General features: G+C 40.7%; 1 protein-coding gene across 1 annotated transcript; it reads left to right on the top strand.

Annotated features, from left to right (window-relative positions):
- Window positions 1-2600: 2600 nt before the first annotated feature.
- Window positions 2601-3315, top strand: LOC134190233 (uncharacterized). Its single transcript, XM_062658669.1, has one exon. The coding sequence runs from the start codon at window positions 2664-2666 to the stop codon at window positions 3219-3221; it is 558 nt and encodes a 185-aa protein (XP_062514653.1). The 5' UTR covers window positions 2601-2663; the 3' UTR covers window positions 3222-3315.
- The last annotated feature ends 20926 nt before the right edge of the window (window positions 3316-24241 follow it).

A 24241-nucleotide genomic window follows, 5' to 3' on the forward strand; every position in this document is an offset into this window, starting at 1 on the left:
TTACTGTTTTATGTTTTCAGAAATTCAACATGTTTCTTTGTGACTTAATTTTAGGTGTACTGTATTTCAGCCAATTAACACTCATATAACGACTGTCAAATGCATTTGTATTTGTCTATATCCAGGGTACGGTACAAGGATTGCCCTGGTTATGTGGGGGCGTGGTCGCCTTTTTGCACACAGAAAACATAGTAACTGATCTCAGAGGCCCATGTGCCAAGTTTGTTCTTCTTTCTTCTCCTTCTCCACGGATCTCGTTTTGTACGTTATGTACGGCTGTGAAACTTGAGAAACGCTTTAGAATTACCCGAACTCTTAAGTCTTTTGGTCTAAAGAAACCGAAGGGAATGCTAACCTAAAAGATTTGTGTTTCTTTTAGACAGATTTGATCCAACGACCACCATCAACGCTTTTTGCACAGTTCGGGCCAATCACGGAGCAGTATTTGCGATTGCTTGTCTATGACAACCAGAGACAATGGACGAATAGCCAATCAAATAGGCCAAACATTTATGAAAGAGTTTATCACCAAAACTGTAATTCGATCATGTTTGCCATTGTCAGGTCTAGTCTGAAATTGTTTGCGATCTACGTCGCACACAGGAGCAAAAATGACAAGTAATTACGTACACATAACAATTTCTAAAGGAACCCAGCATTTGCACGTAGGTGACAATCTTTGTCTTTGACTACTAAACCAAGTTCTATTCCAACTGCCATTGCATATTTAATTATACACGCACAGTAGAAAGAACAACGGAAAGGCACTAAAAATTAGTAAGATTCATAGTTGTGCAACGTGCTCTAGGATACCATGGTATACCATCACGTGACCCCTAGAGGTGCCCGCTCACGACTTACCGCGCACGCACAGGCACACCCACGCAAACTTGAAATCGTGCAACGGTTCATGTTGTCAACTTGTGTCATATATGGCTCGCGGAACGTGACTCTATTAGGCTAGTAACATATATAGGGTGTAAAACGCATATAGGGTGTAAAACGCATATAGGGTGTAAAACACGTATGTATTGTGTAAACACATACATATATAGGGTGTAAAACACGCGCACTCATATCTATCTATCTATCTATCTATCTATCTATCTATCTATCTATATATATATATATATATATATATATATATATATATATATATATATATATATATATATATATAGACAACACAAATAACACATAGCTGCCCTAATATATATATATATATATATATATATATATATATATATATATATATATATATATATATATATATATATATAGACAACACAAATAACACATAGCCGCCCTAAGGACGGAAGCACAAAGAGTCGCAATATCGCAATAATTAGGTAGATAGTCAACAATCACGAAGTCCAATCTGTCACTAATCATTCTTGAGTTATACTGCCACAAACGAACAGATAACTGTTGATGAAATTGCCTGGAAGCTTGGCTCAGAGACAAGCCAGATGACAGAAGAGACTTCTTTACGACAATGATATCAACATCTTCAGACCATGTGCAGCCCACACTCCGTACGATTCCACCACAAGAGGGTAGAACAAACAGCCATAACTTGAAACGTTAGCATGATGGTGTTCATCTTAGTCCACTTCCTCAGCCTCAGCAGCAGCACCAGCTTTTATGGCAGCATTATTAAGGTGAGAGGGAGTGAACGAATTCCTCACGGAAATGTCGAAATAGGCAGCCTGATATATATATATATATATATATATATATATATATATATATATATATCTTTCCGCTCCTCCTTTAGCACATAACCTTCTCTACTTTCGTGAAGCAACTGGCGCTCTTCGCGGTGGCCAGTACCCTGTACTTTGCTTTTTTTTTTTTTTGAAAATCGTGACGTCACAAAAAGTTTGTTCCCTACGCGCTCGCAAACCGCTGCACTTTCTCGCTTCTCCTTTAGCATGTGGCCTTTTCTCAGTTTGGAATAGCAACTGGTGACGTTTTCGGTAGTCTGTGTCCTATACCTAGGCGTTGCTGGCGTTCATCTGTACTTCTTGATGTCATCCTATGGCTACTCATTGTTGCGTCACCTATTGTGACGTCACAAACACTCTGCTGTTTTGGCTAAAGCGCGACAAAAAGTTGTCATTACAGTACAGCAAACCCGCCTGTACTCTGTCAAAATGCCTCCCAAAAAGCGCTCTCTGTCTGCTATTTCGTCAAAGGCAAAGCGACGAAAGTCATCACTGCGACAGGAAAAGATAACGAAGCTACTCGCCGGCTTGACTCACAGCGCCAGCGCAGTGCCCGTCGACGGATCGCGAAAGCTACTACTAAAACTTCTTCTCCAGTCAATGAAAGAGTTAACGATGAGTACCGCTGTCTTTCTCAACACGTGCTTAGCACGTGCGTCAATAACCACGTTCTTCTAAAATATTCTTATACTTTCTAACCAAGTTGCCTCCTTTTTGGAACTATGTCTATGTAGGCAATGCATACCGTCATCAATGCCTAAGGATATTCATAGTTATAGCAATACCACAAACGGTCCTTTGGCGTACAGGATAATTCTCCTCTATCTTGCATGTCGCCGTCATTCACTAAACGATTCTATTAGATATCTTACACTGAAGCCTACTCTTAACAACATTGGCAAAATGAACATCAAGTGCAAACATTGAAGCACTGACATGGAAGAAGGAACCGCCAGGCATCTGCTGCAGTGGCGGAAAAGTTTTGTACAGAGACTAATGAGCAGACGGACAAGAACCTTGCTGCCTACAACAACTCAACTTCTGAAACCCAAAGTGACTGACGACTGCAAACAACTAGAAGCAGCCAAAAGACGACAAGCGTACTACTATGACAAGAAAGTCAAGGACAAACAACAATTGCAGACAAATGATACAGTGAGAACACAACCACTGCGAGGCACCGATGAATGGGAACAAGGAATAGTAAGCAAAGTTCTCCCCAATAGATCGTACGAAGTGACAACTACACAAGGTCAACGTACAGACGAAACAGAATACATCTATAGCCATCCATTAAACAATTTTGAGAAGATCAGTGAGTCAGCCAGTGAAGACACCATCGACCAGGAAGCCATCAATTACCAAAGAACCACAACAGCCCAGGAGTCAAGATCAAACTCAGCAAACAACTTCAGCAATGAAGAAACAGATACCATGCAGCAACGACGACAACTACTAGAAGTGGACGAGTTAGCATTAAGCCAAAGTACTTGAAAGACTATGTGTGCAATTACTAGCTAATTTATAGTCTACTTAGAACGGTAAATCTAGAGTTGCAGCTGAGAGACGTTTCATTGTTTCAAATCTGTTTTTTTAACTAGAGGAAAGGAGATGTAAGGGGTGGATCAAGTCCTAGTGCTAATGCCATACATAGAATAAGATGATACACACGTAGATAATAGCTTTTGCTATACACAATTCGGTGTACGTGTACAGACCTCGGCCTGCATGTTACAATAACGACACACATAATATAGATTAATTGCTATATTTTTTTGTTTCTTTCTTTTTCGCTCTCTCCAGAAGGAACTGTAGCGAATTGAGGTGCGAAAGAAATAGCATTTCTAGATATAAACAGGGTGTCTGATGGATTTGCCATATGGCGGAAGACTTCCCCTGTGTAAATAAATCAGTTCAGTTCAGTTCAATCTAATTAACAGTAGGTTCTAGTACATTTACACGTTTATAAACACGAAGTCTACCGGAACTAAGCCTAGCCTATGAAATAGTATGTCTGGAACGTATGTGATGTGTGTCTCACTGTGTCGTATGCGAGAGGATTCGACTAGATGACGTCACCGTTGTTATCAACTGGCGCGATAAGTTAGTCCGTAGTTAGTCCGACCGTTGTTTTTTGAACATCGAATGGCTGGCTTCCAGCAAGGTGATTACGTCTGGTAAGCTTGACTTGTTTCCAAGATTTAGTCTCTTGCACACATAATCGCCTAACGAGAACACAACCGTTGTTTCTGCTTTCTTTTTTGCTGCATTGTTATTTGTTTGGAGTCATCTTTTTGCGTATGTTGATGCTGTGTTTATGACTTGCAGGGCTAAGCTTACTGGCTATCCTTTCTGGCCTGCAAAGGTTGTTTGTGGTCACGTGATAATTAAGCAGGCATTTGAAAGTAAGTTGTATATTTCAGATCAGCTCGGAAGAGCAACTAGGACCAAAAGGTCCGTGCAGGGAAGTGACTTTTCTTGGAACAAAGCAACGGTAAGTTGCACTACACACTAGTATGGACAAATTCTAGCTTTTTTTGCGTAATGTGAGTGATTGGTCGTTGTTGCTGGAAATATCATAGTAACTTAGCGTATTTGTTATTGGATTTGATATTAATGCTACTTACAAATAACGTAACGCATTTGTTAGATTTGTGACTGGTTAGTACGTATTCTACCGCGTTTCATAGGTGTCAGTTGTAATCATGTAGATATTGGAGTATCAAACCTAGCTATGTAATTTGTGAGTAAGCACTTGAATCTCACGATGTTATCTTACCTTGATGCAGACACTGTATGATACTGAAGAGCTTTTGAAAACTGTGACATGGGCTTGCCAGCTGCAAATTGTATTTTGTATTACAACCTAGCAAGTTCAGTTGATTGCCACCACTACAGTATTTCTTGCCTTCTATCTGATTTTGGCAACTAATTATTCAAGTTCAGCAACCAGATATCTAAGTCACATGTTCTCTACATGGATTGAGTAATGCTGGAGTACTTTCAATCTGTGCATAGTCAGTGATTTTCCTACAATACATTTGATGCCTCCTAGGACGCATTGGAGGAGGTTGAGATGCAGATTTCAGACAGCGGGACGCATCCTATTAAGTGCATTCTTGTCTACTAAAACCCATTCTACCCCCTATATAAGGAACTGATGATGAGTTAATGAGCTAGAGGTTACACCAGGTGTGCTCATTAGAGCTTGTACACGTTACATTATTTTAACCTAAATGGTTCCAGTTGCTTTCTGTACCTCTTACAAGATAATTGTATCCTCTTTGTCCTTTGTAGGAAGGGCTTAGTTAACCTAATAAATGAAAATGCCAGGCTTTGCTATACCAAGATCATCGGGAAGGTCCAAAAGGCAGCAGAAATATTGTAGAATTCGAAGTTCAACCTTATGGAGAATAGTCTAAACCTGCTGGTTTATTGTAGAATAGTAGCAGCTAGGCGTGTTCTGTTTACATACTGCTAAACTGACTTTGCGTCTAGCGGTTGCTCCAGTAACTGTGACAGATGTACTTGTCATACCAGTAACAAATGCTGGCTGTGATGACAAAACTACTGAACCGTTTGTCTGAAGAGAAAATTGACTGCTTGATGCCCATTTTACTAGAAGGACCACCTATGTATCAGTTTAATTTTGAGCGTGCATTTTGCAAGTGGAAAGAGCACAAAGCTAGAAGGTTACTTGAACAGCACCCTGGGTGCAAAGTGTTATAGGCACTCACTGCCACATAACATGATAAACATAATTACAGACTGTTATTAAAAGTTTGTTTGCACAAGTTTGGTTATTAAACTAGTAAAACATGCTCACATGTTTGTTTGATATAGATTATAGTAGAAAGTATTTGCCTATAATACTTGGACAGCATCTAGGCGTAATTTGTATGACTATATTATAACATGATGAACATAGTCACAAAGTGTTATTTGAATTTTGATTTAATAATGAAACCTGTCTACAAGTTTGGTTGATATACATACATTACAATTACATTCACCGCAGAAAACGTTTACTACTGTACCACATTACCTACTAAGGCACGCCTCTTTATGGGCGGGGCCAAATATGCGCAGGATGAGGACGCATGTTTGAAGGGGGTTAGGAAAATCACTGATAGTGAATGTAGATAATTATGTCGGTGTTTCTACTAGCTGCACCTTAAACTAGTTTAGCTTAAACGCGTTTAAAACTGAAGCAGTTCAAGCAAGCGACTGTTTCCACTAGGAACTTGCACATCCGATGTGCAAAACAAACCATCTAGGAATGCCTAATTTTGAAGTATTGGGCTGCTCTGTCGCTGAGTCAGGGCATTTGTTGGTTGTCACTGATTCAGCATCGAGTAGGAATTTGCATAATGATGACCAGGGACACTGTCTCTCTCTCTCTCTCTCTCTCTCTCTCTCTCTCTCTCTCTCTCTCTCTCTCTCTCTCTCTCTCTCTCTCTCTCTATTTGAAATATTTTTTAACACATACATAGTACTAGGAAATGAAATAGAAGCTACTTCTAAAATGCAAATGAAAGCTAAACATGTCCATTACTATAACTATTACAAAAGAGGCAAGTAGCACAGCATGCTATCTACCACACTAGGTAATTACGTAAAGTCAAAGCTACTCTCTCTCTCTCTCTCTCTCTCTGTCTCTCTCTCTCTCTCTCTCTCTGTCTCTCTCTCTCTCTCTCTCTCTCTGTCTCTCTCTCTCTCTCTCTCTGTCTCTCTCTCTCTCTCTCTCTCTCTCTCTCTCTCTCTCCTCGTAGCTGCTGATTTCTTTCCCTAGTAACTAACGACCCTGACATCTTTTAAGTCCTTCCTATCCTAGCAGAATAGTCAATATCATCAAAATGGCGTTGTCAGACGCCATCTAAACAAGCATGCTACTGTCATATGGCAGTTAAACCTAAACCAAACCACTTTGCTAATCGTACCGTATTACCTCACTTTATGCTGCATGCCGGTATATGCGAGACTTACCAGAAATTGGTTGGAGAGAGTCTGGTACCTATACCGGCATGCTGGTATAAAGCGGGAGATGCCGGTGTAAGCGGGGATGCTCTGTGTAGGCGCTGGGAATGCACTTCGTATCTGCTGACAGATGATGAAGACCATACAGGGCAGACAGATGATGAAGAGGACAGTGAAGAAGAGGGGGAAGAGGAAGATAACTGATTCTACAGAACACTATGCATGTTTCAATATAGCCTAGTATTGTTCCTCACATGATATTGGTACTGAGCTAAGGCAGTTCTATTGCATCATTGAGACTGCTGCTTGTGTTTTGTTGTGGAAGCATGATTGCACACAACAATTAAAGGTATGTAGACGTCTTTACAAGAGAGCCTGTTTTTACCCCGGGCATGCCGGTATACCCCGGGGTATACCGGCACCCTGGTAGATTTTAGCTTAAACCGGCATGCAGCATAAAGTGAGGTAATACGGTACTTTGAAGTAGGTTTAAGAAAGTGGTTTAGGTTTAAATATAACTGGTTAGTGCAGGTGGAAACAGGTCAATTCTTAGACCAGTTTAGCTTAAACCACTTGCTAAACTGGTTTAGGCGCTAGTGGAAATGCACCCTATGCTGAGTAAATGTTTGGAATGTAGGCTATACTGGAGAGCTAACTATGTCTACTTGAAGTCAATGAGCATGTTCACACTGCTAGTTATAGCGTAGTTACGCAAATATAGTTATATTCGTAGTTTGGTAACTATGGTATATTTCCCTAGGCATTTGTTCACACTAGCATGAACATGGTTATTACTATAGTATCCGGAAGTGGAATATGCACAGACAGAAGTTTGTTAGGCATGTTAGTATGTCTGATAAAAATGCATCATTTCAACAGCAGACTTACGGGAGTTAACGTCAACTTACGACTAGACATCATCTACTACGCATGTGTAACTACTGTAACTACGCTCTAACAAAGGTTATAAGCTTAAATAGATAGCTACACTATGACTACACGTTAACCACGGCTAGTGTTCACACTGTCGTTTAGTTACTAGACCCTGGTTGGATAACTACTCTATAACTATAGCAGTGTGAACACACTCAATATCAACTGGTAATGGCTCCTCATTGATTTACAGTGTAAGAAGTTGGTTATAAATATAAGTTGTGTCCTTTTTCACTTATTGCTTATAGCTTCTCTAATGTTTTCTGTTTCTGAAGAGAAAGAGTAAATTCTACTAACATTTGTACTCACTTCTGCACTTTGTGTAACTATTGGCTAAGACTAAAAGTCAAACTCTGTGTACTGTGCAAGGACAGACATGAAAGCAGCAAAATTCTGTGGGAGTTTAAATATATAATTATAGTAAGTCTAGGTAAGGCCCTGTTCGCATTGGACCTGATCATGATACTTCTTCATTAGTGCAAATTTTGGCTGTTCTTGTTGTTTCTAATCATGATTAGTCTCATGCCATTCTAGAGCTTATAGGGAGCAGCTTTACAACGCTGTTGTTGTAGTGCCATTAGTCAAAGCACGTGACAGGAAGTACGGAGGCTTTGCTCTTGACACTGTAACCTGTTTCTCTGCTCTATGATGCTCGTGCTGTATGTTTGCTAGTTGCTGCATCTACTCAAGATTTCATCTTATATGTACATAGATTCAGAATATGCACAGTATTGCATATTGCACATGGCCATGACATTTAGCCCTTGTAGAAACACTGTTGTGTGCTGCACGTGATGTGCAAATCAAAGCGGTGTAAACGTCTTTGCTCTAAACTTACGCTATTACTGTAACTATGATTAGCATTGTGGCAGTGTGAACACACTCTAATTAGTGAGACTTAAGTTAACCTCAGCTGAATTTGGCTAAGTGTTGTTAGTCCATTGATTAAGTTTATCTGGACGGTTTCTCATGCTTCTACCAAACAACATTATCGCAAGGTTATGCACTTTGTTGACGTAACTATACTCATGTACATGATTTAATGACATTTTAGTGCACATACACCTATATTAACATGGTAACACATACTTTGAGGAGATGGCCAATGTGAACAGTGAGTAGTATTGGTATAAATACAGATGTTACTTTTCAATTTTCAGTAATTTCAAGTATGCACGCACACAGTGTGTTTAGTGCCTATACCTTCAGGAGTGGCATTGGCATATGACATGGCAACAGGATATAATACCTGACATTTATACAAGTTTGTAGTCATGCTTTTTTAGAAGATGTCTTCAGGGCCGTAGGAGCCGGTGCATGGCCGCACCACTTTTTGTAGCCTCGCCTAGCCAGACCCTTCTCTGCGCGAGCGAAAGAGAGAGAAGAGGAAAAACAAACACATATAAGGAGGCATTCAATTTGAAACCAGACTGACAGACATTAATTGGAGCATTGGTCTCTTGCTTTAACGCGCACTAAATTAAAAGCCACGCCCTTTAGCGTGCGTTAGGCCGTACCACTTTTTATTTGCTTCCTACGGGCCTGGTCTTTACCCAGATTTGAATAAATTTATGTAACACCATACATTGCATATGGTTGTCTAACACTACAGACACTAAAACGATAAAGGGTATACTTTTCACTATTTATACAATATATCGGCATCTGTCTTTAGTTAACACTTCTGCATCAGCAGTAGTTTGTATGGGTTAATATACTGGTGTCAAGAAATACGATTTTGAATTGACACATTGCTTGAAGAGGAACATGTGAACAAATGCTTGTACAGTTGTGATGCCGTTGAAAAGGACCATTTGACATCAAGTCTTGGTTCAGGAATGGAGTATTGTGCCACAGAAAATATATGTGAAAGCAACTCACAATTTGCACCACATTCAAAAGTTTGAGTTAGTTTCAGATGATAAGTTATGATTGTTTGATGATATGGAGGCTCACATTACTATTTATGTAGATGCACACATGGAGTATATATTAGTTAATTAGAAAATTATTTATTGTAATAGGTTACCACAATGTCAAACACACTGTAAGGTTACAACCATGTTGTAATCACTAGTTTCTCCTAGTTAGGGGCAATCTTTAAATTTATCAGATGTAACAATTGAGGAAGTACATGCCACAGGTGCCATCTGTGGGCAGGACAGTGAGATTATTGAGTTAACTGTGACTCACAGACTGCCCTGCATACACATTCGTCGTTCTGAACAAGGGAAGTTTTCCTATGATAATGAGCTCTCTGGTTGATGTTACTTACAACCCATTCTGAGAAGAACTGAGAAAAGCCCATTGACTAGCAAATAATTTGACTGCGTTTCAGGTTTGCTGTTTCTAAAAAGGATAGAGTGATAATGTATCTTTCACATTTTTAAGCCATACTGTTGACATCAATAGAGAGAGTTTGTCAGCATCAAGAAAATGACTCGATTTAGTATTACAGCAGAGGACAGAGCATTAGGGATTTGCCTGATCAAGCCTTAGCTGAAGGAGGCGCAAGATTGACTCTCAAGTTTTTCTGAGGATCTCAGTGTTTTCTTCTAAAATTGGCAATGACATTGGTCTGTATGAGGGCTTCTCCAAGAACCATTTCAGCCTACCAAAGCAAAAGTTTTAGCCAGATGACTTTGACTGCCTTTCATTACAATTTTGACAAACTGGATACTGTGAATGTGAAGGGTTTGTTCTCAAACTTGCAGGCAAGTTGATGTTTGTTACAGGTTTTTGGACATTCAAACAAGAAACTGTTGGACTGTACAGTTGTAGCTAGTACATCACCAACAATGTAGGGAGGGATAGGAGGATTCTTTTAAATCAAACATGCAAAGTTTGATTGGTTAAAGTATGACACAGCTGGAGGAAAGTACAAAAAACGTCAAATCAGCAAGATGGCTGGGTTAATATTGACGAGCCAATGATACTTCCGCACTGGTCAATAGGAGCAAATTGTCTAAATGTTGTGCTTTGCTATGAAATTAAGCCGCCCTGAAAAATTGTTGAATTGTGGTTAACAGTCCAGAGAATAATGGTTGAGTAGGTGCCCTTTTTCTTTATTTATACATTTGATATCTCTCAGCACACGTACACCTGCTGCTTTAGAAAAACAATGTGATATCACAGGGCTTGAAAAATAGGTTGTCAAGTCGTCATTTGACGAGTTAAATTTTACAACTGACGACTAACGTTGTAGTCTAGGTTGTCAACTGACGACTAGAGCAGACCAAGGCTATAGTTTGTAATGGCTTCTCGGTATGCAGGCGGATAGCTGTACTGTACTGAAAACATGCTTCGCTTTGACGCTCACATTGGGACATTTGTTGTGTGTACAATGACATGTACACGTAGCAGCTTAAGCGACAAACTGCTCATATCATGGATAATGAAACTGGGAGCACTTCAGGATTCCAACAGAATAAAGGCATGGCGTTTGTGACCAGTAAGCACGTGAAGAAGTGGAGACAATGGTAAATCCTGTAGGTCGAAATAGGTATATATGATTTTAGTAGCAAGAAACGGACAACTTCCGCAATGTGACATGTGGAAATGTGGTTGAAACCCCGCCTTGTTTTGACAAAGAGAGGTGTTATGCATTTAATCACTATTTCAATTAGCTATTGCTATTGTTTTCGCCAAGATGTCTAGCTTTGTATATTGTAACACGTTGTATCCATTGGCTCAGCGGTAATGTGTTGGACACTTTCGGTTGCATGCCATTGTAGGAATACTGTGCTGTATGCTTGCACTGTGCCGAAATTTAGAAGGCCTTACGAAAATGGCGGCATAGCACTAAACACCATGATTGATATCAATGATCAATATAATTTTCCTCATGAGCCAGACAAATGTCAGATCAAATTTAGTTTTGACCAGCCATTGGTAAACTTAATCGGCCATTCTGATTCAGTGTACGACATCAGTAACTATTTATGCGTCTGCTTGTATTCACCAGTACCTGAAAATTATGGGTCAAAAAAGAATTTATCTATCTACCGTACTTAAACTTTCAATTAGCAATTTTAAAAGCTGTATTACTAACTAAGCAATTGACACAGATTGCTCGATATTGTTAAGATTTGGTCTCACACAACATAATATGATACGTAACAAGTAAGTGATAGAATATACATGACTATATGAAGAGCCAATATCTTTATTACTTCTTAGGCTCTACTGTAGAAAGGAGACAAAGTACTGTTGAGTTGGAGGTGTCGTTGACTTTTAGCTATGTAATGGACAAATTGCTTCGCTGCCTCAGCTAGATGTTTGATAGGCATGACCAAGATCAACACCATGTCTGACCTCTAATGCACGAATGTTTGGGTACTTTGCAAAAGGCAAATTCACTTTTGCCAATAAATATGAAATATCAAATTTCTTTTGCATGCGCTCTTTCGTCAAGTCATCCATTGTTGTAATAGCCTTGGCTATCAAGCTGTATGCCGTCATTGGCGCATCCTTTTTTCTAGCTTGATCTTCTTGTTGTCGTGTGACAGCATGCTTATGCTGGTTACACTTTGTGTGATCCATAATACTGCTAGTTTTCTGATTACTTGATCCATCAAGCCATACCTTGGAAGTGTTTTAATCCACAAATTTTTCATTTCATAGCGCCGGCAAAATTCAAGCCAAAGTGATGCGACAAGAGACCTGTTGCAGGTAGCATCTATGTCACAGCGAAGCCATGACATTGCTTGGTACTCTCGCTCATAGGTTCGTTGCCATTTTTAAAATGTTTCAATAGAGACCTGGCGTCTTTTCTGGGTGGAGCTTGACATTAGAGGCTGTTGTTTTTTAGGTAATGTAGAACAAGTTAAATTCGTTTGTTCGGTGTCTGAATGACATATAGTGAGATTCCCTGAGGAAGAACTATTTAGTTTTTGTTTGTTGTCTTTCCTCTCCTTTGGCATTGTTGCTAGCCAGGAGGTTCATGTATTGCGAATTTTGGTCTGGTTCATTTTTTTCTTACTTGGTGAGGTAACTTTTCTGCTGGTGTGGTCATATTGCGGAACATTCTTGGACAGTGAAGCAGTACTTGAAATACTCCTAGGCAGGGTTTCTGACAACTTCCGCTTTCTTCCTCTAACTTCAGTGAATTCTTCTGACTTGATCTACACTAGACATAGGCAACAGTGGCACAAAGTGATTCAGCTCCACATTTCCTTGCAGACTGATTGGTAGAGATAAACTAGACCACTTTATATGGATGGGGTCTTCTCCAGATGGTTGTATTGGTTGCACAATGGTGTTAAAAAATGGCCGAATGCGTTTGTTCACTTCTGGATAGTGAACATAATGGGTCTCTTCAGGGCATTTGCCATTGCCCAAATATGGTGGATACCGCACCATCTACCATCTAGCACTGTCTTCTTTCCTTCCTCCATCGATGCCCTCGACAGGCTCTCTTCTAATGTATAACTGCCACAATCCATTGTAGAAGTAAACGTGTCCAAAGTATCATTATGTAGCATGGAGCCAACTAACAGGCTAGATGTTTTCATATTACAGGCACAGAATTTTGCCTTTGCGACAATGAAAGAAGCAATAGATATGGCATTGTGTTGTAGTTCCTGAGCTACTGGCTTTCGAAGCTTGACATGCTCACCTTCAGTGCACTCAGTCAATGCCAGTGATGCAGCACAGAAGAAGCAGCTACTTGCCATCCCCTGCAACCTGGAATGGTTGGTGAGTTAATGGAGCATCAGCTGGATACAACTGAGCATCAGCTGGATACAACTGAGCAGCAACTAGATCTACTTGCAGACTCATACTCAATCCACAGTCAGACAAATGCAAACGCCAGAAATGCATGTATAGCTGCTTTACTTTCGCTGTACTTTCAATGTCAATTATGAAAACTGTTCTAAACGGCGTAACCACAACAAGGTGTGAAATAGATATGTTACTGAGAACCTTGAGTAGAAATCTGCTACATTGAGAATATTTTGGCAATGGAAGGTCCTATGTCATGTAGCTAATTAGCTAAGAAGAAATATCAAAACAGCTGCTCTTGGTGTTCAAACAGAATGTAGTAAAGGATCAATCTTTGTCATACTTTCATATGTAATTATAACATTAGAAGGTGCTAGTAATTAGACACCCAACCACACGTAGTTTGCAAGACATTCATGGTTTTCATTCAATCCATGCACTCATGCACTCACTGCTGCAGTCTCTGAAAATATACTAATGAGTCTGGTGACAAGCACTGACTGAAGGCCTATTAATAAAGAAACAGTTTTTTGTTTGTTTTAGAATTGGACATGCTATCTAAAACTACTAGCCTACGGTATACACTTCACGCTAATTGTGTGTGTGTTGTTCAGATTAGATCCTAATCCACCTGTGGGTTTTACGTTTTGAGTGCACACAATATGATAACAGCCACTTCAACATAAACAGATGTTCCTAGTATAAACAATTGCAACGACTTGCCAATCATTGCATGTACATGCACATGTGTGTTGTCTCCTGTTTGGTCGGCGAAATGTCAGGCTGTGGTACTGATACCGGCCAATTGGCATTTTTTGTCGGCCATTGGCTGATGACCGGCTGTTATATTGATCCCTGGATATCAACACGACATCCTAGACTAAATTTTGCCGACCTAAAATTTTTGAAACTCGTCAAATGACGACAACTAGTTGGACCGATTTTTCGAGCCCTGTATCAACAACTGGTAATTCCTATTCATCATATGGTGACAAATGGCTAATTGAAATAATTTAGCATATAACTTTGTGCTGGTGTCAATCGTCTATGCACATTATTGTCCAAATATTGTTTTATTGGGAAGAAGTGGTGGTGGTAGCTGTTTGCAGGCTGATGACGCTTATCTGACTGCTATGTCAGTAACAGATCTTGATGCCCTTCTTTGGCTCAGGCATTATCCACGCTTGATAATTGCACAAGTGTTTAAAATTATTACAATTAAAGCAGCATGTTTTTGAGAATACGGACACATTACTACTAGATGTGTGAGGACAGCTGGTAGTGTATGCTATCTGACTTAGCTATGAAGTTGGTGTACCGAAAGCTACGGGATGCCAGTTAGTTATGATATGCAGATATCAAAATGGCATTTAGATTTGTTTAAGTAGCAAAGTCACATCCATGTTCTTTTTACCTTTCTTGTATACATGTAAATTCTTGGATTTGCTACTGATATGCAGAGAACAACAGATCATGTTTATTGCCCATGTCTATTAGTAAAAACTAACTGGTGACCTTCCAAACATGAGCAAGCTGGTTACCCCAATCTGACAGTTATTTGGTTTGGTCTTAGTGATATCACTTTTGTGACATCTGATGTCGAGAAAGGGCTGTGACTTTACATGTGACCCTTATCTCTAAGTCATTATCTGAATTTGCCAGTTTATGGGAAATTGCATGCAGAACTGAGTTGACAAGGGAAGCAAGTAAGCGCAGCATGCTGACCTCTTTGTAGGAAATCATGAGCAAAGGGTTGGCAACTGTCTTGGAGTGCAAGTGTTGTGAAGTAAAGGGCACTTACATGGATTTGCAGTTTCGAGCAATGATTATCATTTACTAATCAAGGTGATAGAGCAAGCATCATGTGCTACTGTGCAAGCAAAGGGCAACGAGGAGATCATTAGGAAGACAGCATCCTTGTTGCTGTGAGTACAAGGTGTTAATTGCCATTGAGGTAACTTCACAGATCAGGGGATAGTCATGATATTGATTGATTGTTCTAGTAAGTATACTAAACTAGAACATTTCACCATGTGTGTACTGTACTGCATCTCAATTGGACCTGGCAACCATTGATAGAAAACGGTGGTGATTGACTAGTTGACACCAGTTCCAATGTCTTACTTCTTGTTGTGATGTTTATGATTATAGTAAGCAATACTGAGAACGCGATAAAGCACACAACTACAACACTAACTGCTACACGTGGTCCAAAGTCACACACTACCGTGCACATGCACAATGCTAACATACATCATACCACATGTCTCTCTTTTGAGTCTAAAGGTCGAGTTGTGATGGTGGTTTCAAGATGACTTCTGCCTGACTTCTGGTCGTCATTCTGTTGTTATTGGACTCTCCTTTTGCTTTGGTCCTTCACTCTGTGGCCTACTTGAGTTTAAAACTGGTTGAAGATGAGCTCTGGGAGACGGTGTTCTGGCTAGTAGCCTTCCTGATCTCTTTTGACCTGGTCCAATCCATACAATCTCTTTTTCATTTAAGGGTAGGGAGTTCTTTTGTTCTGTGTCTGATGTCATGTAAACATTCCTGTTCCTCCTTCCAAGAGTTGTCTTCTTGTTAAAATTTGGCTAAATAGCTCCATTCAAGGTCAATTTGACTGTGAGTTGATGGAATAGTTGTGTGAGTTTTTCTTCTCATAAGGAGTTAAGACATGCTCAGATCACACCATGAAAGAGGGGTTATTGGTACAAAAGAAGAGCTAAGGAGAGTTTACTACCGTAACTGCAACGCAAAATCAAGAATTTTTTATGTTGGAAATCGATAGTTTTAGTTGCATATATGACAGGAAAATAGTTTAGATTTGTAAGTTAAGTCTCTGTCACTGAGAAATAGCAAATCAAAGTTGCTTCCGGTTCTTCAAGTTCCGGTAACGGGTGTGGTGTAGCATACACGTCACAGAGGGGAGATGCTTGTGTGTCTGAATAGTTATCGGCCTGTAAGAATGACTACATTTTATCTCCAAGGCAACGCTACTATGGTAGAGGTGACGCCAGCAACAGTTATTCTTCTGAAGAGCCTCCCATAGGTTTTTAAGTGATGATAACGTTTCGTCATTGCAAGAATCGCGGGATGAAGAACATCCTGCTGGGAGCCATTAGACCATACAGGTTCAAGCTCAGCAACAGTGTCTCTGAAGCTTTGAGATCTGCTGCTGCCTTGGAAGCGGACGAGGAAGAGGACAGGCCACCCGATAGCTTGTCACCATCATAAGTAGATTTAGAAGTAGCAAATGTAATCGATGCTCATCCGGGTATGTAAACAACCATCACACAGGTGTATCTGTGGTCGTTGCGAGATGATGGATACGTGCTCTTGTAGAGTGCGTGTGCTGTCGAAACGTATTTGAGGTTGTCTCAAATAATGACGTGATAATAATGTCGAATAGCGACAATAATGGCACAGTGTACTGGTGAGTTCATGCAAAACTCTACCTAGAGCTAATGCTGTGGGAAAGACAACAAAGTGAGTTGACGTATGTGCGTTGAATTCACGTTGACACAAGGTTTGACTTCATGAACTGTACAGTATGCTGTAATGCATACGACTGCATTCACTACACATGATGATCGAGCACTTATACACAAGTCTAGTCATCAAGAGTCTTGACTTCTCAAGCCATTTGCAGTGGTTTTAGTCCTGCACGAGATTTTTCCTTACTCTCACTTTTCCGGCTTCTCGAATGCGGCTCTCTCTCTCTCTTTTGCGAAGGTTCCAGAGTACTGCGATCTTGAAGTGTGGAGGCAGGTAGATGGAAAATGTTGGCTTCAATTTCGCTCTTCTACAATCCAGATCAAGTTCTTGAATAGACCTGGCTGTGCGTGTCTTGAAGCAATCAGGCTAAAAGTGGCTACTACAGACTCTTGTCGACTTAGTAGAACGCTTCGTACTCAGTTGTAGTCACCAGGATGACATGAACATATCTGCAATTGTCCTCCTTATTTGTGATTCCCACTGTTTTCTTAGCTTGGGATCTTCAGAAATTGAAACACTCTTGCGCGAATTGGTGCATCCTGCAGCCACGCAATACCAAACCATTTTTTGCCACAGATTCTTTGTTTACAGTACACGCTACGTGGAGTCTCCCCTCTGTGACGTGTACACTACACCACACCTGTTACCAGAACTTGAAGAAGCGGAAGCAATTTTGACCTGCTATTGTTCAGTGGAGACTTAACTTATAAATCTAAAACTATTTTTCTGCCATGTATGCAACTAGAACTATCGATTTCCAACATAAAAGAATTTTTGATTTTTGCATTGCAGTTACCCTTTAAGCATGCCCTTGATAGTTTGTACCATCCTTTCTGCTAGTTCATTACTGCGTGGATACTTTGGGCTGCTGGTTAAGTGAACAAATCCATAAGCGCTTGCAAATTCCTGAAATACATGTAAACTGAACGGTGGACCATTGTCTGTGCAGAGAATTTCAGCGAGACTATGCCGAGCAAAGTGATTTAAAGGCACAATTTTACCCGATGTTGTTGATGACAATTCTATGACTTTAGGATATCTTGAATAGTAGTCTGCAACTACAAGGTATTTCTTCCCATCTAATTCTATCTAATTCCATAAAATCTGATCCTAGGACTTACCAAGGATATTCAGGTAATCGTGTCGGGATCAATGGCTAGATAACAACTCTGGCTCACGGGCACATTGTGAACATTGATATACCATCTGAGCAATTTGCTTCAACATTGCCGGCCACCAGACAGAGGTCTTGGCATGGAGATGACAATTTACGATACCTTGGTGGATCTTCTGGAGAAGATCAGTATGTAGAGTGGTAGGGACGACTATACGGTTGTTGAACAAGAGTAGATCTTAACTGAGTGAGAGGGAATCTTTTACATGCCACCTTAAATCTTACGGTTTCGTTTACGTATGGAACGTTTTACGTACAGCATCCAACATGTTTCCAGGAAGGAACTTTACGTTGCAGATACTCTTTCTCGGGCACCTCAGCCACATCTTGAGGATGACTCTGATGATCTGGAAAAAAGATAGCTGAAAGTTTTATCAACCACATTGTTCAGGCATGGCCTACCGCTAATGAACGGCTGGCACGTTACAAGAACGCTCAAGTGAACTTTTATCACTGGTTATGATGTATTGTAAGATTGGATGGCCTGCAACAAAGTCAAAGCTTGGTGGCATTCTACCCTATTGGCATGTACAAGAACTCCCTTCCCTGGATGAAGGAGAGATTGTATGGATTGGACTGAGTCAAAAGAGACCAGGAAAAGTACTAAAAATAGCCAAAACCCCATCGCCCAGGTCCTACTTTGTGAGTACGGAAGGGGAAGAGTGTAGAAGAAACAGAGCCTATCTTCAATCGGTTCCAAACTCAAGTTGGCTACAGAGTGAAGAACCGAAGCAAAAGGAGAGTCCAATAACAACAAGAATGACTACCAGAAGTCAGACAAGAGTCATCTTGAAACCACCATCATGACTCGATCTTTAGACTCGGAGATATGGTATGACGTATGTTAGCATGCACATGTGCGCAGTAGTGTGTGACTTTGGACCACGTGTAGCACTTAGTGCTGTAGTTGTGTGCTTGTATCGCGTTCTTGGTATTGTGTACTATAATCATAACATCACATGGTGACAGGATAACGTCTATTCAGTTATGTCTACCTGAAGCATTCAATTTCAGTCAGCCAGACAACTGGGCGTGATGACGCAGACTCTTCAAGCAGTTTCGAGTGGCATCTAGGCTAGCGGCAGAAGACGACATACGCCAAATCTCAACTCTCTTATACTGTATGGGAGAGGACGCTGATGCAGTCCTGACGTTCACAAACGTCATGGATGAAGAACAGAAGAAGTACAAGTCTGTCATAAAGAAATTTGATGATTTCTTCAAAGTGCGTCGCGAAGTTATACCAAGTAGGACCTGGGCGATGGTGTTTTGGCTAGTGCTTTTCCTGGTCTCTTTTGACTCGGTCCAATCCATGCAATCTCTCCTTTATCCAGAGTAGGGAGTTCATTTTTACATGCTAATAGGGTAGGATGCCGCCAAGCTTTGCTTTGTTGAAGACCACCCAGTCCTACAATACGTCATAACCAGCAATAGAAGTTTATCCTCCACTTGAGCGTTCTTGTAACGTGCCAGGTGTTTATTAGCATTAAGCCATGCCTGAACAATGTGGTTGATAAAGCTTTCAGCTATCTTTTCCAGATCGTCAGTCATCCTCAGAGTGTGGCTGAGGTGCTCGAGAAAGAGTATCTGCTATGTAAAGTTCCTTCTCTGGAACATGTTGGATGATGCCAGTAAAACGTTCTATACGTAAACAAAACTGCAAGATTTGAGGTGGCATGTCTGCAAGATTCTTGGTGCTGAGCAGAGGAATAAGAGGTTTATGGCCCAATTCAGTAAGGAATGATCAGCCAATGAGGTAAGGTGAGAATTTTTCACGTGCCCGGCTGGGTATGAGGGCCTCTTTGTTGATCTGAGTGTAATGTTGCTCCATTGTGGACATTGATTTGAGATGCGAATGCAACAGGTTTTCAAAGTTCTCCAGATCGTTGCAAGAGAGCCGCTTCTAATCCATATGAAGATGCATCAGCTGAGACTTTCAGATTTTACTGTGGGTTGTGCAGCGCAAGAGTGACTGGGCAAGTAAGCCCATCCTTCATGCGAGCAAAGGCATACTCTTGACGGGTCCCAACTCCAACAAGATTGCTTGGTACTAAGATGTGCTGTGCTCTAAGTGGCTTGCTTATTCCAGCAAGATGTGGGTAAATTTTTTGAATTGATTTGCCGTGCTTATGAATCTCTTCAAATCTTTTATGTTCTTTGGAACATCCAGGTGGATGATTACTTCCAGTTTCTGTGGGTCAGCTTGGATTTCGTTTTCGTCGATGAAATGACCAAGAAAGTGAATTCTACTTTGATAAACAAGCTTGGGTTGAGAGTCACCTTTGCCTCAGTTAGGCGTTGTAATACATCTCATAAGCGTGCATCATGTTCAGCCTGAGTGTGTCCAAAGATAAGGACACCATCCCTTCAGCACAATACTTCTGGGATACTGTATTACTCATTCTCCTTTGGAATAGTTCTGGAGTGCTGGAAATCCCGAAATGCAATTTTTGGAAGCAGTGTCTCTCAAAAGGAGCTATGAACGCAGTCAGCAGCTGGCTTTCCTTTGACAAAGGGATTTGCTAAAACCCGGAATTGGCATTGAGTTTACTAAAAACTCTGGCATTGGCCAGTTGGGCTAAAGTATCGTCAACTCTAGAAATGGGGTAAACTTTCCTCTAGACTGCCTCATTGAAGGCTTTCAGGTCAACACAGATTCTCAAGTCTCCAGTCTTCTTTGGCACTGCCACCATCACTGCACACCATGGAGTTGGTTCCTCCAATGGTGTGATGACGCCAAGAGATTCCATTCGTTTGAGTTTAATCAAGACTTTCTCTCTAAGAGGCAATGGAACCTTTTGTCGTGTGAAGCGAGCGCAAGGCAGTACACCCACTTTCAACTGAATGTGGTAAGGTTCACCTAGGGTACAGAGACTGCTGAAGACACTAGAGAACATTCCCATAGGTGTTTGTTGAGCAAGAACTCTGTTCATTATGTGAATAAGGTTCAATGCTATAATTCCTGGCAGTCCAAGCAGATTTTCTTGGAGGCTTCTAACAACGAAAATAGTTTGGCTGAAGACTGATTGAGATATGTATAGTTGTTTTGAGTTGACCTAGGACTTGAAGAGGTTGATGTGTTGGGCCATACAGGCGACAAGAGGTTGCTTGCAAAGTAGGTGTTCCCATGAGATGGTAGAATTGTTCTGAGATTGCCGTACCCTAGCCTCTGCTCCAGTGTCCACTTTGAATTGTAGGTTAGTCGTATCAAGTAAGAGGGATACAGTTGCCCGTAGACAGTAGAAATAGAAATGCTGCTTTTTCTGTCTCAGATTCTGCTGTCTCCATAGCTATTGCCACTACAGTCTTTGAGAAACATTTTGGCTAAAATGCTCTTTCTTATTGCATTTATTGCATGTGGCATTCCTAGCAGCGCACTGAGCATCTTTACTGTGATTCTTACCACAGCGTTTTGCATTGTGACAAATAGCTTTGCTGCTTGGGCGGTGTCCCTTTGATCTGCGAATGTGATACCGATGTCTTCTGTGCCGCTCCAGCGAAGGATGTTCACCTTTGGCGCCTGCTGTACCGCCTTTCACGTGACTGATGACAATCGGATTGTTCTTGTGTTCTTAGCAATAAAGATCATGGCGCTGCTCTTTGACAGCTTCCAGTTGGTGTTTGATTCTCTTGACTTTGTCTTGAGTTAGTTCTGGATCACACTGGAGTTGTTCCAACAAAGTTTCATTCTGAATTCCGACCACAATGCGGTCGCGAAGCATGCCTTTCTTGAATTCTTTGAACTCACAGGTCTCCACCAACTTGTAGAGGGCAGTTATGTCCTGCTCGATTGACTCACCTTTATGTTGGTTGCGCTTGTAGAATTGTGCTCTCTTATAGATAACGTTGTGCCACACTTTGAAGAAATCATCGAATTCCTTTATGAGATTTGGAGTAGGTTGTCTTCTGCCACTAGCCCAGATGCCACTCGAAACTGCTTGAAGCATCTACCCATCGCACCCAGTCGTCTGGCTGACTGAAATCGATGCTCTGGGTGGACGTAGCTGAATAGATGTCATCCTGTCACCATGTGATGTTTATGATTATAATAAACAATATTGAGAATGTGATACAAGCACACAACCACAATGCTAAGTGCTACGTGTTGTCAAAGTCACACACTACTACGCACATGAGCAATGCTAACCACAATTTCCAGAGATTTGTAGAAGAGCCGTTGGAAAGAAATGTTTACTAATTGCAGTTTGTTGACAGGTAAACTTGAGCATTTTGGATGTTGTTAAGATTGGGGCACTATAACTATGCCAAGTCGTAGACATTTGCTACACTTTAATTTTTGGAAAGTATGCATTGACCGGGAAATGTCATAGCTAGGCTGTGATGGGATGCCGGACTGAGATTTGCTGAAATCTGTACACATTTATGTGACAACGCAGTATATTTGATTGTTGATGTCTGCAAGTATTTCCTAGCCAAAGTTGTTGAGATTCAAGGGTAATCATTACCAATTGTAAAGAATTCCTTACTGATGGCATGGCACTGTTCTTGGAATATGAAGGAGTTTTGGTGCTAAGGGATTCATTGAAAAGCCTTTGGGATAGCTTCTGTACAGTTCATGGCAAGGGGACAGTACTGTTTTAATTACAGAAGGGAACAACGTTGTCAAACTGAATCAGGTGGTATTGATGGAGTCATTGAGGCTGGAAACAAAGGCACCTTAGTCACTGACTGTTTGTTTTATGCAATAGGTTTTCAATTTTGAACCAACAATACAAGTAACATCTGGAAGGCCCAATGTGTTCATGCACAGTGCTTTGTAAAAGGTTGAGGACTAGTCAATGTATTTTATCATGACTTTTTTAAATAGATATGTTAATCAAGCAGCAACCACATTCTACCATACATTACCATATTCTACAAGATGTGCTGGGGATGAGCAAGTCACACAGATGTTATTGTCATAGTCTTTATTGATTGCTTACTAGAAGAAAAAATGGTAAACTTATAGGTTGTAGGGGCTAGAGAAAATTGTGAAAGATTTCTACTACTGTTCTGCATTGATTAGGTCTTGAATAAGCTCAGCTAAGTTAACCAGTAGTTATTGGCAAGTGGAATTCAGTTGTATCAGCTAATTGACCCAGACAGCATTTGTCACTTAGAGAAGCCCTTTATGAGGTTTTTACATGTCGTTTGAGTCAGTGAATGCCTTATGATGGTTTGAACACTTAATGGATGCATTTTTAGGTCTGCAATTAGACACTTGCCTTGTTTACATTTACTGACATTATACTAGCTGTATAGCCTGTTCTCTGCACAGGCATATTAGATTATTTGTTATTGTTAGTTAATTAATTTAACATTGTATGCAACTTTGTTGTTGCATGAGTATCCTGTCTGAGAATTTATCATGAAGTAGATCTCATTCACATGCATTTTTACTTTGTTCTAAGAATGAACAGCCATGGACAGACTTCTCATAAAGTATTTTGTTCAAAGTTATATTCCTTTCATGCAGTTGGATCCCGTTCTGAAAACTTAGCAGCGATGGAGTATCCCAAAGTCTAGATGCCGTTACAGATCCCATTCATTTTCCAGGCTGATTAAGTGTCCTGTTTCGAGAAATTAGCAGCTAGTTTCTGTTTAGAGTTGTATATCCGAGCAGCAGAAACTTGGAAATCACGTCCCATTTTTACTCACCCGTATATATTGCAATCACACGTCTCGTCTCACAGTCATTTCAACAGTGCTTTTGGACTTCGTCACAATTAGATTATTAGTTGTTAGTTTATTAATTATTTTGTGAGAATTTATCGTGGTGCGAAGGATGCCGCCACGTACAGTCCACATGGGACTGGTGCGTGCATGCGTTTGAATGAACTGGAAGGTGTTGCATTTGTGTCGTCGAGAAATTTTATGTAGGGGTTGACCCCATTGAGAGGGGACCCTGTGCACTCTGGAGAATTCCGGTCAAGCCACTGTCGGTCTGTACAGGTTCGGCATTTGTAAGCTAAATTCGGCGGAGATCGGACCCAGGGCAGCAGATATACGGGTGGCCACACAGACAACACAGACAGCTCTCCTTTATATATATTGTATACACATACCGTATAAGATGAAATATTGGCGGGAGTTTATTTTGGCGGATTGGCGGATTTTCCAGCAACCGCCAATAATTTTGGCCACCGAGATATACGGGTATAACGTTATCTTGATGTCATCACCCACATTCATCAGACATTGATAATGGCAACTA

The sequence above is a fragment of the Corticium candelabrum genome, chromosome 14, assembly GCF_963422355.1.
Source record: "Corticium candelabrum chromosome 14, ooCorCand1.1, whole genome shotgun sequence".
Taxonomy (NCBI): domain Eukaryota; kingdom Metazoa; phylum Porifera; class Homoscleromorpha; order Homosclerophorida; family Plakinidae; genus Corticium; species Corticium candelabrum.